Genomic DNA, 12,442 nt, shown 5'->3' with positions numbered 1-12,442 from the left:
CACACACACACGATGTCAGATTAAGGTAGCATTCAACAAAAAGGAAAAAAAAATCCTAGAGAAAGCAAAAGCAAGCCTAAAAAAGCTTCTTACAGTCACCTTCAAGAGACTGCTAGAAAAATAATCAGTACAGCAAATGTTAATCCTATTCCCATTGTGTGTTTTTGGCTATTTAAAAGATAAAGCAGTGTCTCCAATGCAGCCAAAATAGCCTTTGCCAGGATGTAAATCAGCAGGCTCTCTCAGCATGCTGTGGAGCATAATCCTACCCATAAAATATTCCTCCTTGTTCAGCCAAAGTGCTGGTAGACACCCCTAACAGCCAGCTCATCAACTTGGCTGTGGATGCCCCATGTGATTCAAAGCTGGTCACTCACACCCCCAGACAAACCTTGATACTCTCTGGGGAGGAAGCAAGGTTTAATTTAGGTAATCCCTCCCAACCCCAGCAAGTGTACCAGCTGATATAAACCAGACCTGCCTGACTAGAGGCATGTTGCTCCTACATTTCAGAGATGCCTCAATAGAGAAATAGTTTGTTATTGCATTTGGAGGATTAAAATTCAAATAGAGACTATGCAAGTTTGATCAATAAATTTCAAAAAATATTACCTTTGGCCTTCTCTCCATTAACACGTGAAACTCTGGCTGCTTTTGATAGAGCTTGGTAGATCTTCCCACATTTCACTGAGCATATAAATAGACAATAACAATAAATAGAGAAGAAAGTATGCTAAGTATAATGGATGAATGGCTTTGCTTGGTATAAAGTGGCTTATGCCTGATTTTAGAATTGATGATCCACCAATCCTCCATGTATATGCTGGATCCTTCATCAATCAGGATCTTAGAAGCTTAACTGCAGTGATAACACAAACAGGAGATACAGCAGAAAAATCTGCCCTCAGGAGCAACACTGGAGGTAATGTTACACTAGGGGGCTTACAGTCAAAACAAAAGTGCTATGGATAGGATATAAGGAGTATTTTTGTTTTTATCGGCATGGAAAATAAATAACTAAACCTGAAATCTCTAGATACATTATGAAATAACTATATCACTTTAAAAGGAATTTGGTATTAACTGAAAATATTATCTTATGTAATAACTGGAGTGATTTACATATGTAAGAAAACCTTGATTTTCCAAGGAAATTAGAATTTAATTAAAGATAATAAATTCATGTCTTCAACAGAAAGTGTTTGTGAGAAGTTTGTGAACTTAATCTGGAGTGATGTTTTGTTTTGTGAGGACTAATGGTCTGACTCTGGTTTACTCAGAGAAAAAGAGAACTTATAAAAATTTTGTCTTTTGAAATATTGCCCATTATAGAGGGAACTTATGCTAGCATTACCATATGCTTTATCACAAGTCATGATGGAAAGCCAAAGCTAATGAAAATAATACTCAGTTAAGGTAGTAAGAATTTGTTAAAAACAACAAGAAAGGATGAAATGAGCATGAGAAATAGGACGGGAGGGAGAGAGAAGAAGGAAGGAGTTAGAGCTGTACAGCAGTGACCCTTAGGAGCAAGAGTCATTGTGGTAATTAAGTATAAGACACCTGAGGCCCCTCCAATTTCTGCATGGTATCCTTACAGTCACAGGGGACGTGCTGTAGACCAGGAGCTACTGCATATGTCAGTAGGACAGAAACTAAGAATATAAATTTATTCTGGTAAAGTTTTGAACAACACATATGAGGTGGTAACATACACACCAACGGGTGAAATAAAACCATGCCATGGAATACACAAAAAATTAAACACCATACATAAGAACGATATAGGCAGGATATGTTATTGCTTCAAAATCATATTTCATTTTTTTAGATTATTTTTATTTTTTTATCAGAAAGTCAGAGCTAGAGAGAAGGAGAGACAGAAAGATCTTGTCTGCTGGTTCACTCCTCAAGTGGCCACAACAGCCAGAGCTGAGCTGATCCGAAGGCATGAGCCACAAGCCAGGAGTTTTTTCTTATCGCTCATGTAGGTACAGAGGCCCAAAGAGCTGGGCCATCCTCCACTGCTTTCCCAGGCCATTAGCAGGGAGCTTGTTGGGATGTGGAGCAGCAGGGACACAGATTGTCACCCATACAGGACCCCAGCAGTTGCAAGGCAAAGAGTAAGCCACTAGGCTATCATGCCTGGCCCAAAAATCTACTTCTTTTTAAAGAAAGCTGGCTGCAAAGCAGTGTGTATGGTATAATATAACTTTTTGATTCGTAATATACAGCAAAATTTTCAATCATCGGTAGGATAATGACTTTTAAAAAATATTTTCTATCTGAAAAACAAAGTTACAAAAAGGAGAGACAGAGAGAGGGAGAAAAAGAGTGAGAAGGAGAGTCTTCCCTTTGCTGGGCCAGTCCCCAAATGGCCACAACAGCTGTTGCTGAGCCAATCCAATGCCAGGAGTGAGAGCCCAGAAGTTTCTGCCGAGTCTCCCACATGGCTTCAAAAACCCAAGAACTTGAGACAACATCTACTGCCTGCCAGCCATAAGTAGGGAGCTGGATTAGAAGCGGAGCAGCTGGGACACAAAACAGCACCCACAGGAGAGGCCACTGCAGCAGATGTAGCTTAGCCTACCACGCCAAGACTCCAGCCCCAGGACAACTGGTTTTAATTTTTTGGGTGGGTGGGGTGTACTTTTTCCTTTCTCTAAAATAAGCATGTAATATTTGTGTAATTATAAAAACAAATCATGGGCCCGGCAGCGTGGCCTAGTGGCTAAAGTCCTCGCCTTGAACGCACCGGGATCCCATATGGGCGCCAGTTCTAATCCCGGCAGCTCCACTTCCCATCCAGCTCCCTGCTTGTGGCCTGGGAAAGCAGCCGAGGACGGCCCAATGCTTTGGGACCCTGCACCCGTGTGGGAGACCTGGAGGAAGTTCCTGGCTCCTGAGTTTGACCAGCACAGCACCAGCCGTTGCAGTCACTTGGGGAGTGAATCATCGGAGGGCAGATCTTACTCTCTGTCTCTCCTCCTCTCCATATATCTGCCTTTGTAATAAAAAAATGAATAGCGAGGATGTAGGGAAAAGGGAACCCTTCTCCACTGCTGGTGGGACTGCAGACTGGTACAGCCTCTATGGGAATCAGTTTGGCGAATACTCAAACAACTGAAAATCAACATGCCATATGATCCAACAATAGCACTCCTAGGGATATATCCAAAACATCTCCTACACAAGAAACCAACATGCATGCCTATGTTCATAGCAGCACAATCTACAATCGCAAAAACCTGCAAGCAACCAAAATGCCCTTCAATAGAAGACTGGATAAGGGAGCTATGGTTCATCTACTCTATGGAATACTACTCAGCTATTAAAAAAAACGAAATGCAGTTCTTTGTGGACAAATGGGCCTGACTGGAATCCATCATGCTAAGAGAAATGAACCAATCCCAGAAGGTTAAATACCACATGTTTGCCTTAATTTGAGATGAAAAGATGACAACCTGAAAGATAGTACCTGTATATTGTAATATTATTGCAATCTCTAACAACCTGTATCCAATACAATAAGATAATGCGATATAATCTATAAACCAACAATTAATGTCAGAATACTCAAGATCTACATCGAAAAACTAAAAACTACTTTACCCTCAATACGCTATGTTAATCCGTAATGGGAGGGGAGTGCAGGGAAGCCTTTCAAGACCATAAAAAGAGTGAGGAAAAAGTACAATATAGCCTATCAAGATCAAATCTGGTAATTCATAGACAACAGACTCAAAGCGGCACTAAACAATAGTAAAACTGCTATACCAATGCATGAGGGGGGAATCGGGTGTGATCCTGACAACCTTTTAACAGGAGGTCATGTGCGTGGAGCAAGGGGCACTCCAGAGTGGAGCAGGTGGCAAGGAGAAAGCCTGGATCCCAACCATGAAGACTCCCAGAACTTCACCACAAACTATTAATACGAGCAACAAGGACTATATCCCAACTGCCAAGGAGGCCACAGGGAATTGGATGCCCTCGGAGGCCGAGTACTCTGAGGTCACCCACCCCCAACCAGAGCTTCCGCAGGGGATGGAAGAAGTCCAAACACTACCGCGCAGAAACCAACGTCATGGGAAAGACAACCAGAAGCCCTGAGCGGTCCGCAGAAACAGAAGAACAATAAACGTCCTTCGGGACCAGGGAGGAGAGCTTTCTCTGGTCCGAGCCTGGCTTCACCTCTGGACCCCCACCCTCCCTTGCAATGACCATCAGGATCGTTCCGAAAACCCCTCATAGCAAACAAACAATCCTACAAACTAAAAAAACCTAAAATAAATAGACAAACAGCAAAAAGTAGAGCTTGGAATCTGACAGGAAAGAGCTGGCATGGATTGGCTCATGCCTCGCTGGGTGGGACACGAAGATTAGTCACTCTTCACCGTGGTGTTGGGGACTTTCCTGCACACCCCCCCCCAAAAAAAATGTTCTGCACCTTAATTGTTGACAAATGTCTTGTTAGAGTTACAAGCCAGTCTAGATTATCCTAAAATCTGCCAAGATCAGCAAAATTATACTTCAACACAACAAATGGCTAAATACTAAAATGAAATAGACACGAGACAGCTGAATGGTACCTTATAGCCATTTTAAGGTATACAGCAGCCGGTCCTGTGTACAAACTAAAATTGAAATGTCAATGAGCAAATCATAGGTTGTGGTTAAGAACTTTTTTTTTTTTTAACATACTGGTTACGCAAAACCATGTCAATTCCATAATGTTACAAATTGCTGTTAATGTTATATTGGGACTCTTAATTGACTGTGATGATATTCTACCAGCTCTAACTTTGGACCAGAAATGGTCTCCCCAAGAAACTGTTCAACCCATCTGGACAATAAGTAGCTGGACTCTATGCTTGGTATATGTTTGCAAGGAAAGAATCTTGATTGAATTTGAACTGTAAAACTGTAATACTGCACCAAGGTGGAGGAATCCACCGGGGGGAGGGGCGTGGGGAGGGGTGGGGGGATTCCCAGAGCCTATGAAACTGTCACATAATACATAATAATTAATAAAAAATAATTTAAAAAAATGAATAAATCTTAAAAAAATCAGAAAATAAGGAGAACTGTCATTGTTTTACTTACGCATGATGCCTAAGTAAAGCTTTTACAATAATACCTGGAAGTACACGACTGTAAGTAACATTTATTTTTAGTGGCTCTAATGCCAAGGATGGCTGATGTAAAGCAAACCCAGTATATACATCTACATATCCAGTTCCTGTGAAATCACCGTAGATGCAATGTGCTTTTTCAACAGGATTTTCAATTCTGGAGCATTTCATCACACAGCCGATTCAGGGTCAAGTCCTGTCAAGTTTATTTATAATTGCACAATTTACCCCATGACACAGTACAAAGATAAATAAGTGTAGGATTTAGAAATAGAAGTCACAGGGCCTGCCGGACCTGTTATGGATATGAAGTCCAGGGCCAGGTTTGTTTTCACATGAGGATTTAACTGTTGTTTGTATTTATTGTGAGGGAGGAAACTTTTGTTTAGGTTATACATAGTGTGAAGAAATTGTGGAGTAGAGATGAGGATTAGCAGCAAAGAAACCTGGATGTTAGCCTCAGTTCTTCCATCACCGAGTTGTGTGACCTTGGAACAGTACACTCACTTCCGCCAATCTCTGGTCCCTCAGCGACGAAGGAAGAAAGGAAGGAAAGAAGGAAGAAAGGAAGGAAGGGTCTTGGCAGGTGCTCTTTTGACTTAGACAATTGCAGAAGCCTGGGTTGTCATGGCGGTATAGTGGATTCCACCAGCATCGCATGTGGAGTCACAGCTGCTCCACTTCTAATCAAGGTTCCTGTTAGTGTGCCTTGGAAGCTAGCAAAGGATGGTCCAAGTCCCTGGGCACCTCTACCTGTGTGGAATACCCAGAGGAAACTCTGGGCTCCTGGCTTCACCTACCCTAGCCTCAGCCATTGCAAGCTTTGGGGAACAAACCAGCCAATGGAAGGTTTCTCTCTCATTCTCTCTCTAGCTCTAATTTGAGCTCTCTTTCTCTCTTTCTTTCTCTCTTTAGCACTTTGAGATGAAATAAATAAATCCCAAAGAAATGTGGTAGAAATTTGAATTCACCCAATACAGTAACATTTAACTAGTTTATTCTAATACAGTGGTCTTTAATACAGCGTAATGTACAAGAACTGAAATTTCTTTAAGTTAGACAAATATCCAGTGGAAACTGTAATTAAATTCAAGATATTTGTCCTAATAAGTTAGTACTCTAAAGTAAAAAAATGCAACTATTTCAAACGTAAATCAAAAAATCATCAACTTTAATTACTTAAAAGAAAACAGACTTCTGCTATCCTGTTCTCAAAATCCCTAAATGTCATTCACTTGCCTGGGAGGAGTCACGGTTTGTAAAACCCAGCATTGTGATAATATCTATTAGGCTAACCCAGACATTTACTATGCACTGAATAAATGGTGTTAACAGGAGGAGTAATAAAAGGTCTCTTGATTAACTTTGAGTAATTTTCTTAAAATCTATACAGACATCTTTATTTTCTCCAATGCAAGCAAGATTTCTGAATTCAATTACCTTCTCATACAAAAAGCTTGAATGAGAGGAGCGACAACTTAAGAAGCACTATTTTTCCCTTATATTCACATATTTTAATTCTGTCTTTGAAAAAATAAATCCATGTTTTGTGTACTAAATTTAATCATAAATGTAATTTTCAAAATACAGTGGATTTTAAACATCTGGGTATTAGAAAAATCAACATTAAAATAGAGAAAGTGTGAATATCAAAAGCGTAAACAACAGTATTCATCCTGTTGAAATCATTACTGTACAAGCCTGAAGTTCCGCTTTCTTAGCAGATCAAGATTAATTTGACTTTGAATGTGTTTTTATTGTTAAGATGTGTCAAGCTTGGCCTCAAGTTGATATAGATTAAGTACACACATGAACTTTTGTGAAATAGAAAAATCCTCACCTGTTTTTTTCATGAATCTTTAGAATTTCATTTGTCTGTTGAAGAAGTTGTTTCTCTAGCTTATATGTTGATAATGAATTCTCCAGCAGTTGTATTTCAAGCCGAGATGTTTGATTTAGAACCTTAAAATAAAAGATAAAATGATTGAAAGTTCAGTGAATAATCTAACAATCTAAAATCTTGATTTTTCTTATTTTTTTCTTCTTAATATGTCTTTAAGAATAATCATATGGGGCCCGGCGGCGTGGCCTAGTGGCTAAAGTCCTCGCCTTGAACGCACCGGGATCCCATATGGGCGCCGGTTCTAATCCCGGCAGCTCCACTTCCCATCCAGCTCCCTGCTTGTGGCCTGGGAAAGCAGTTGAGGACGGCCCAATGCATTGGGACCCTGCACCCACGTGGGAGACCCGGAAGAGGTTCCTGGTTCCCGGCATCGGATCGGCACAGCACCGGCCGCTGTGGCTCACTTGGGGAGTGAATCATCGGACGGAAGATCTTCCTCTCTGTCTCTCCTCCTCTCTGTATATCCGGCTTTCCAATAACAACAAAATCTTTAAAAAAAAAAAAAAAAGAATAATCAAATGGCTTTATTCTGCTAGTGAATGCTTTATGTGTCTTAAATCTTGTATTAGTGGTAGCTGAATGATAATATTAAGGCAGTAAATCCCTTTCATATTTCAGTCTTTGTTTTCTGAAATTTCAGGATTTTCTACTCTACTAATTATCTACATATTTTATCTGCAACACTTGCAAGTACAAGTTGGATATTAGTACAAAGTCTTAGATAGCATAGTTAATTTAAAATAATAAAATAAAGTAAAATACCTCTTATTTGACCCATCTCCTTCCAAAAAGCTAACTAGAAATATACAAACAATTATTGACATACATGAAATAGATTCATAATAACACAAAAGACTTATTTGTGGTCTTATTTGAAAGTCATATTCACAGAGAGACGGAGAGATAAAGAGAAAGATATTCTATCCTCTGGTTCACTCCACTGGTGGCCACAATAGCCAGAGCTGAGTCAATCTGAAGCCAGGAGCCAGGAGCCTCCTCCAGGTCTCCCACATGGGTGCTGAATTCCAAGGCTTTGGGCCAACCTTGGCTGCTTTCCTAGGCCACAAGCAGGGAGCTAGATGTGAAGCAAAGGAGGTGGACACTAACCAGTACCTGTATGGAATCGAAGCACTTGCAAGGTGAGGATTAGCCAACTGAGCCATTGCACCAGGTCCTCAATAACACTTTTTCATGGATAACCATGTGTAGTGGACCTTATTATGAAATTAGTTTGTGAGCTATGCATAAAACCTCTGTTCTCCAAGCAAAGATCTCATACTTCAACCCTGAAGATGCCCTCAAATGATATCAATGTCCTTTTTTGCTTTTTCTTTTCTTTCAGAAAGGAAAAAATTATATGATTAAGGTTACCAGAGGCTGGAAGAAAGGGAACTGTATTTGTAGGATTCAGAGAAGGAATTCTGTTGGGATGAAAGCGATGTCTTTCGTTGTAAAGTTAAAAGGGCTGTCAAACACTCACTAATCAAATTTAATGTGATAAAAAAAAATAGAAATGAGGATTTGGAAAAGTAGTTAAAATTATCTTATCCCATGACAAAATACATGGATTGCAAACAAAGTTGTGGACCTCAAATGGAGTTTTCTCACTGCTAAATAAATAAACAACTAAAACAACAACAAAAAGTAATGTCAAAAAACCACTTAAAAATAAAAATAGGGTCTGATGTTCCATGTGTATGATTCCATCTAACTTGATCTCACTTGCCTTGTCCAAGTCCTACAAGGCGTAAAATCAGGATGGCACCTGGGTAGACTCAGAGTGCAGAACCATGTCAGGAAGAGTGGTAGCTCAGAATATTTGAATTGTCATGGATCATTAACACAGTTGTCATTAATACTGACTGAACATTGATCTAAAATTTAATATTACTGATCACATTAACAGAGCTTCAATGGTTTCAAAAATATATATTCTTATTCCACATCGTTTCCTTTCAGCAAACATGTGATTTGAAGTTAGAAGCAACTCACAGGGGAAATTGTAGGGAATGCAAAGATTGGGAATAGACAAGTAAAACTTGAGATACTAAATACATTTTCACGCAGCTGAGATCATTGTTTGCTGAGTAGAAATTTATAAAATAATGACATATGAAATGAAGCACTTGTAAGTGTTGGTGACCCTCAGAACAGCATTTGGCACAGCAAAGACATTCATTGTGTGTGAATGAAAGTTACACTGTATCTCACTGTGTCAAGCATGCCACTCACAGTTCAATTAAATCTGCTTTCTCCCTTGTTTACCATACTCCGATCATACTCTCTGGCATCTTCAATTACCAACATTGTTATGTTTCAAGTATAGTATATTTTGTGAATATTGTTCCCCATGTGAAACAAGAGCAGAGTGGCACAATCCAAAATTCAAAAATGTCTGTATGTAAGTCTGAAACCCGGTAATGCTTGTGATCTCTTCTGTTTCTACTTAGTCTGTACCCACACAGCAACCAGAAAAGCGAAAGTCAGATGACACCACCCTCTCTGTTAAATAGCCAGTGGAGGGATAGGTGTTCAAGACAGTAAGAAGTCACTTGAAATGCCCACATCCCACATCAGAGCCCTGGGTTCCAGTCCTGCCTATTCCACTTCTAATTCAGCTTCCTGTTCATTCACATCCTGGGAGGTAACAGGTAACGGCTCAAGTTGTGGGTACCTGCCACCCACATGGGAAACCTGGCTTGAATTCTGGGCACCTGGTGTCAACCTGACTATGCTCTGGTTGTTGTAGACCTTCAGGGAATAAGCCAGTGGATGGAAGATAGGTCTATGTCTATCCATCATCTCCTTCAGCCCCCCCCTCCACACACACACCTTTGTCAAATAAAATGAAACCAAGTGGCTTTCCTCTGCCTTAGAATACATTCCAGAGCCTTCAGACCGACCAACAAGGCTCTGTGCAGTCATGAGCTGCTTCTTGTATCTCACTTCAATCTATTCTTTTTTCTGTTCTTTTTGCTCTAGTCACAGTCTTCTTTCTGAAATCTCCAAAAATCAAATTCGCTTCCATTTCAGAGTCTTACAATTGCACTTGATCTTTCCACCACTGGGAATGCTCATCTCTTCTTTTTTTTTTTTTTTTTTTGAAAGATTTATTTATTTTATCACAAACTCAGATATACAGGGAGGAGGAGAGACAGAGAGGAAGATCTTCCGTCTGATGATTCACTCCCCAAGTGAGCCACAACGGCCGGTGCTGTGCCGATCCAAAGCCAGGAACCAGGAACCTCTTCCGGGTCTCCCACGCGGGTGCAGGGTCCCAAAGCATTGGGCCATCCTCAACTGCTTTCCCAGACCACAAGCAGGGAGCTGGATGGGAAGTGGAGCTGCCGGGATTAGAACCGGAGCTCATATGGGATCCCGGGGCTTTCAAGGCGAGGACTTTAGCCACTAGGCCACATGGATGATTTCTTTTCAGCTCCCAAGTCGTGCTCAGAGGGGTCCTTTCTTGCCACCCTCCGTAAGAAACTTTCCCCTCACCCTCCATTAGGTAACTGCTTTATTTTCTTCATGGAATTGCTACTACCAGCAATCATCCTGTAGGTTTACTCATTTTTGCTATATATCTGCCCCACAAGAAGGTCAGATGCACAGAGGAAGTGGCCCGGACCTCAGGACTGCTGCACAGGCTGCAGCCTAGTGGGATGTTCAGAGCGTGTGCACTGGATGACGTGCTAACACAACAGTGAGTTATCTTTCAGGTCAGTTATGGTCACAGAGAGGGTTACAGGCCCACGGAAACATCAAACTGAACTTCAATTATAACAGCCTTAATATAAAACAGCATCTAAACCTGGAAGAAGGGTGGGGAGCAATTTCGCAAGTTCATGGTAACCATGGGTTGTCTCAGATCATGTTTACACACAAATGCCAATCCCGTCTCTTCTTTCCCCACCATCATGACCCTATTGCTGCTTTATTTCAACTCTTTCCACTGATGTATTAAAATAGGCCTAAAGTTCAAAAGTGGGTAACCCTGAGAATTGTATAGCCAAGTATGATAAATTGACCACTTTCTTGTCCTGTGTCTATGAAACTCGCAGCTTTGCAATAATCCAAGTGTTCCATTAAAATGACAAAAGACATTTCCTTCTTAGCCTAAACACATCCCAAAAGCATATCTCTGGGGGGAGCAAAAAGAAAAGAAAGAAAATGAGAGAAAAGTATATAGAACAATCCCCCGAGGGACAAGTTCAAAGCTTAAATTTTCCAGACTATTGAAGAGTAAGGAAGATTCAAGTCTCAATTTGAAGATTTATTGGCTATAAAATTTTATTTCTTTCTTTTAAAAATAAACAAAAAAATCCAAAATGGAAATTATTGGTTTGCCAGAGAGAGTGAGCTAGCACAGCTCAGAAGTCTCTCCTACAATTTTTGGAAGTGCCACTCATCCTCTTTAATTTAACATTAACTCTGAAAAAAAGGGTGGATTTGAGATAGAATAAAAAACCCACCAAAAGAAGCCTCTTTTTAACAAATCAGCCCTGTCTAAAAACTTCTCTTTGTTTTCACTTTTTTAAGTTACATTTTCACAAACAAAAAAAAGTGTACTATAAAGCATAATGCCTTGGTAATGTGCAATTACACATGTCGTTAATACAAGAAAAAGGGAAGAGAGAGTTAAAAGAAAATCACCCTTTGGCAAAAACTCAATGAAGTCATTTCTTCAATGAGCAAAGTAATGAAGCCTTTTCTACAAGTTATTTGTTAATTTCCAATGGGAAAATGAGCCATTGGGGGCAGAATGAGATAGAAGTTGCTGCCCTGCCAAGTAAAACTTGGCATGACAGTGTGCCAATCTAGCTTTTGTATCCTGATGAGGTACAAAATGAAGTGATCATATATTTTACATTGTGCTCGTGACACAACGTTCAATTCAACAAAATTAGCCCTCACGTGTCACTTCCAATTTTTAAAAAAAGAGATGAAAAATAAATGAAAGTTCATGATAAGCATATATTTAGAAAAGTTCAGAACATAAAGCAATCATAAGACAATTACCCAATTTTCACACACAAGAAAACGTCAACCTTAAGGGAAAAAATATGTGGAAAACCATTCCAAGTGAAAGAGAGTATGAAATCTTAAATAAACATAGTACCTATAAAATATTGAGTGGAATAACTGTAGAAACACAAATAGGGAAATTGGTTAAACTTACAGAATTCATGCTGATCCTAGTCATGATTTTGTTAACTATAATGATTTATCAGTACTATGTAGTTATTATATGTACTTTTTAATTATATATATTACACATCAACAGCCCCATTTTCTCTGAATGTACTGAAATCATAATAATGTGGAGCTATATTATATGCATAATGTAGCCTCCTGTGGTGATGGAGTTGAGCAGAGTCAGTAAGGATACTGCAGTTTAGCTACCGCA

At 39.9% G+C, this 12,442-nt stretch overlaps 1 protein-coding gene across 2 annotated transcripts in view; it reads right to left on the bottom strand.

Annotated features, from left to right (window-relative positions):
- ANGPT1 (angiopoietin 1) overlaps nucleotides 1-12,442 on the bottom strand; it is a 230,262-nt gene that overhangs the window by 77,016 nt on the left and 140,804 nt on the right. For both annotated transcript variants that reach the window (XM_004580678.3, XM_004580679.3), the window contains exon 3: nucleotides 6,973-7,094. In XM_004580678.3, coding sequence (XP_004580735.1) covers nucleotides 6,973-7,094 — 122 coding nt within the window. The remainder of the gene's footprint in view (nucleotides 1-6,972; nucleotides 7,095-12,442) is intronic.

Source organism: Ochotona princeps, chromosome 9 (assembly GCF_030435755.1).
Source record: "Ochotona princeps isolate mOchPri1 chromosome 9, mOchPri1.hap1, whole genome shotgun sequence".
NCBI classification, from domain to species: Eukaryota; Metazoa; Chordata; class Mammalia; order Lagomorpha; family Ochotonidae; genus Ochotona; species Ochotona princeps.
The sequence above is the reverse complement of the archived record's forward strand: the minus strand, read 5'-3'. Positions and strand labels throughout refer to the sequence as shown.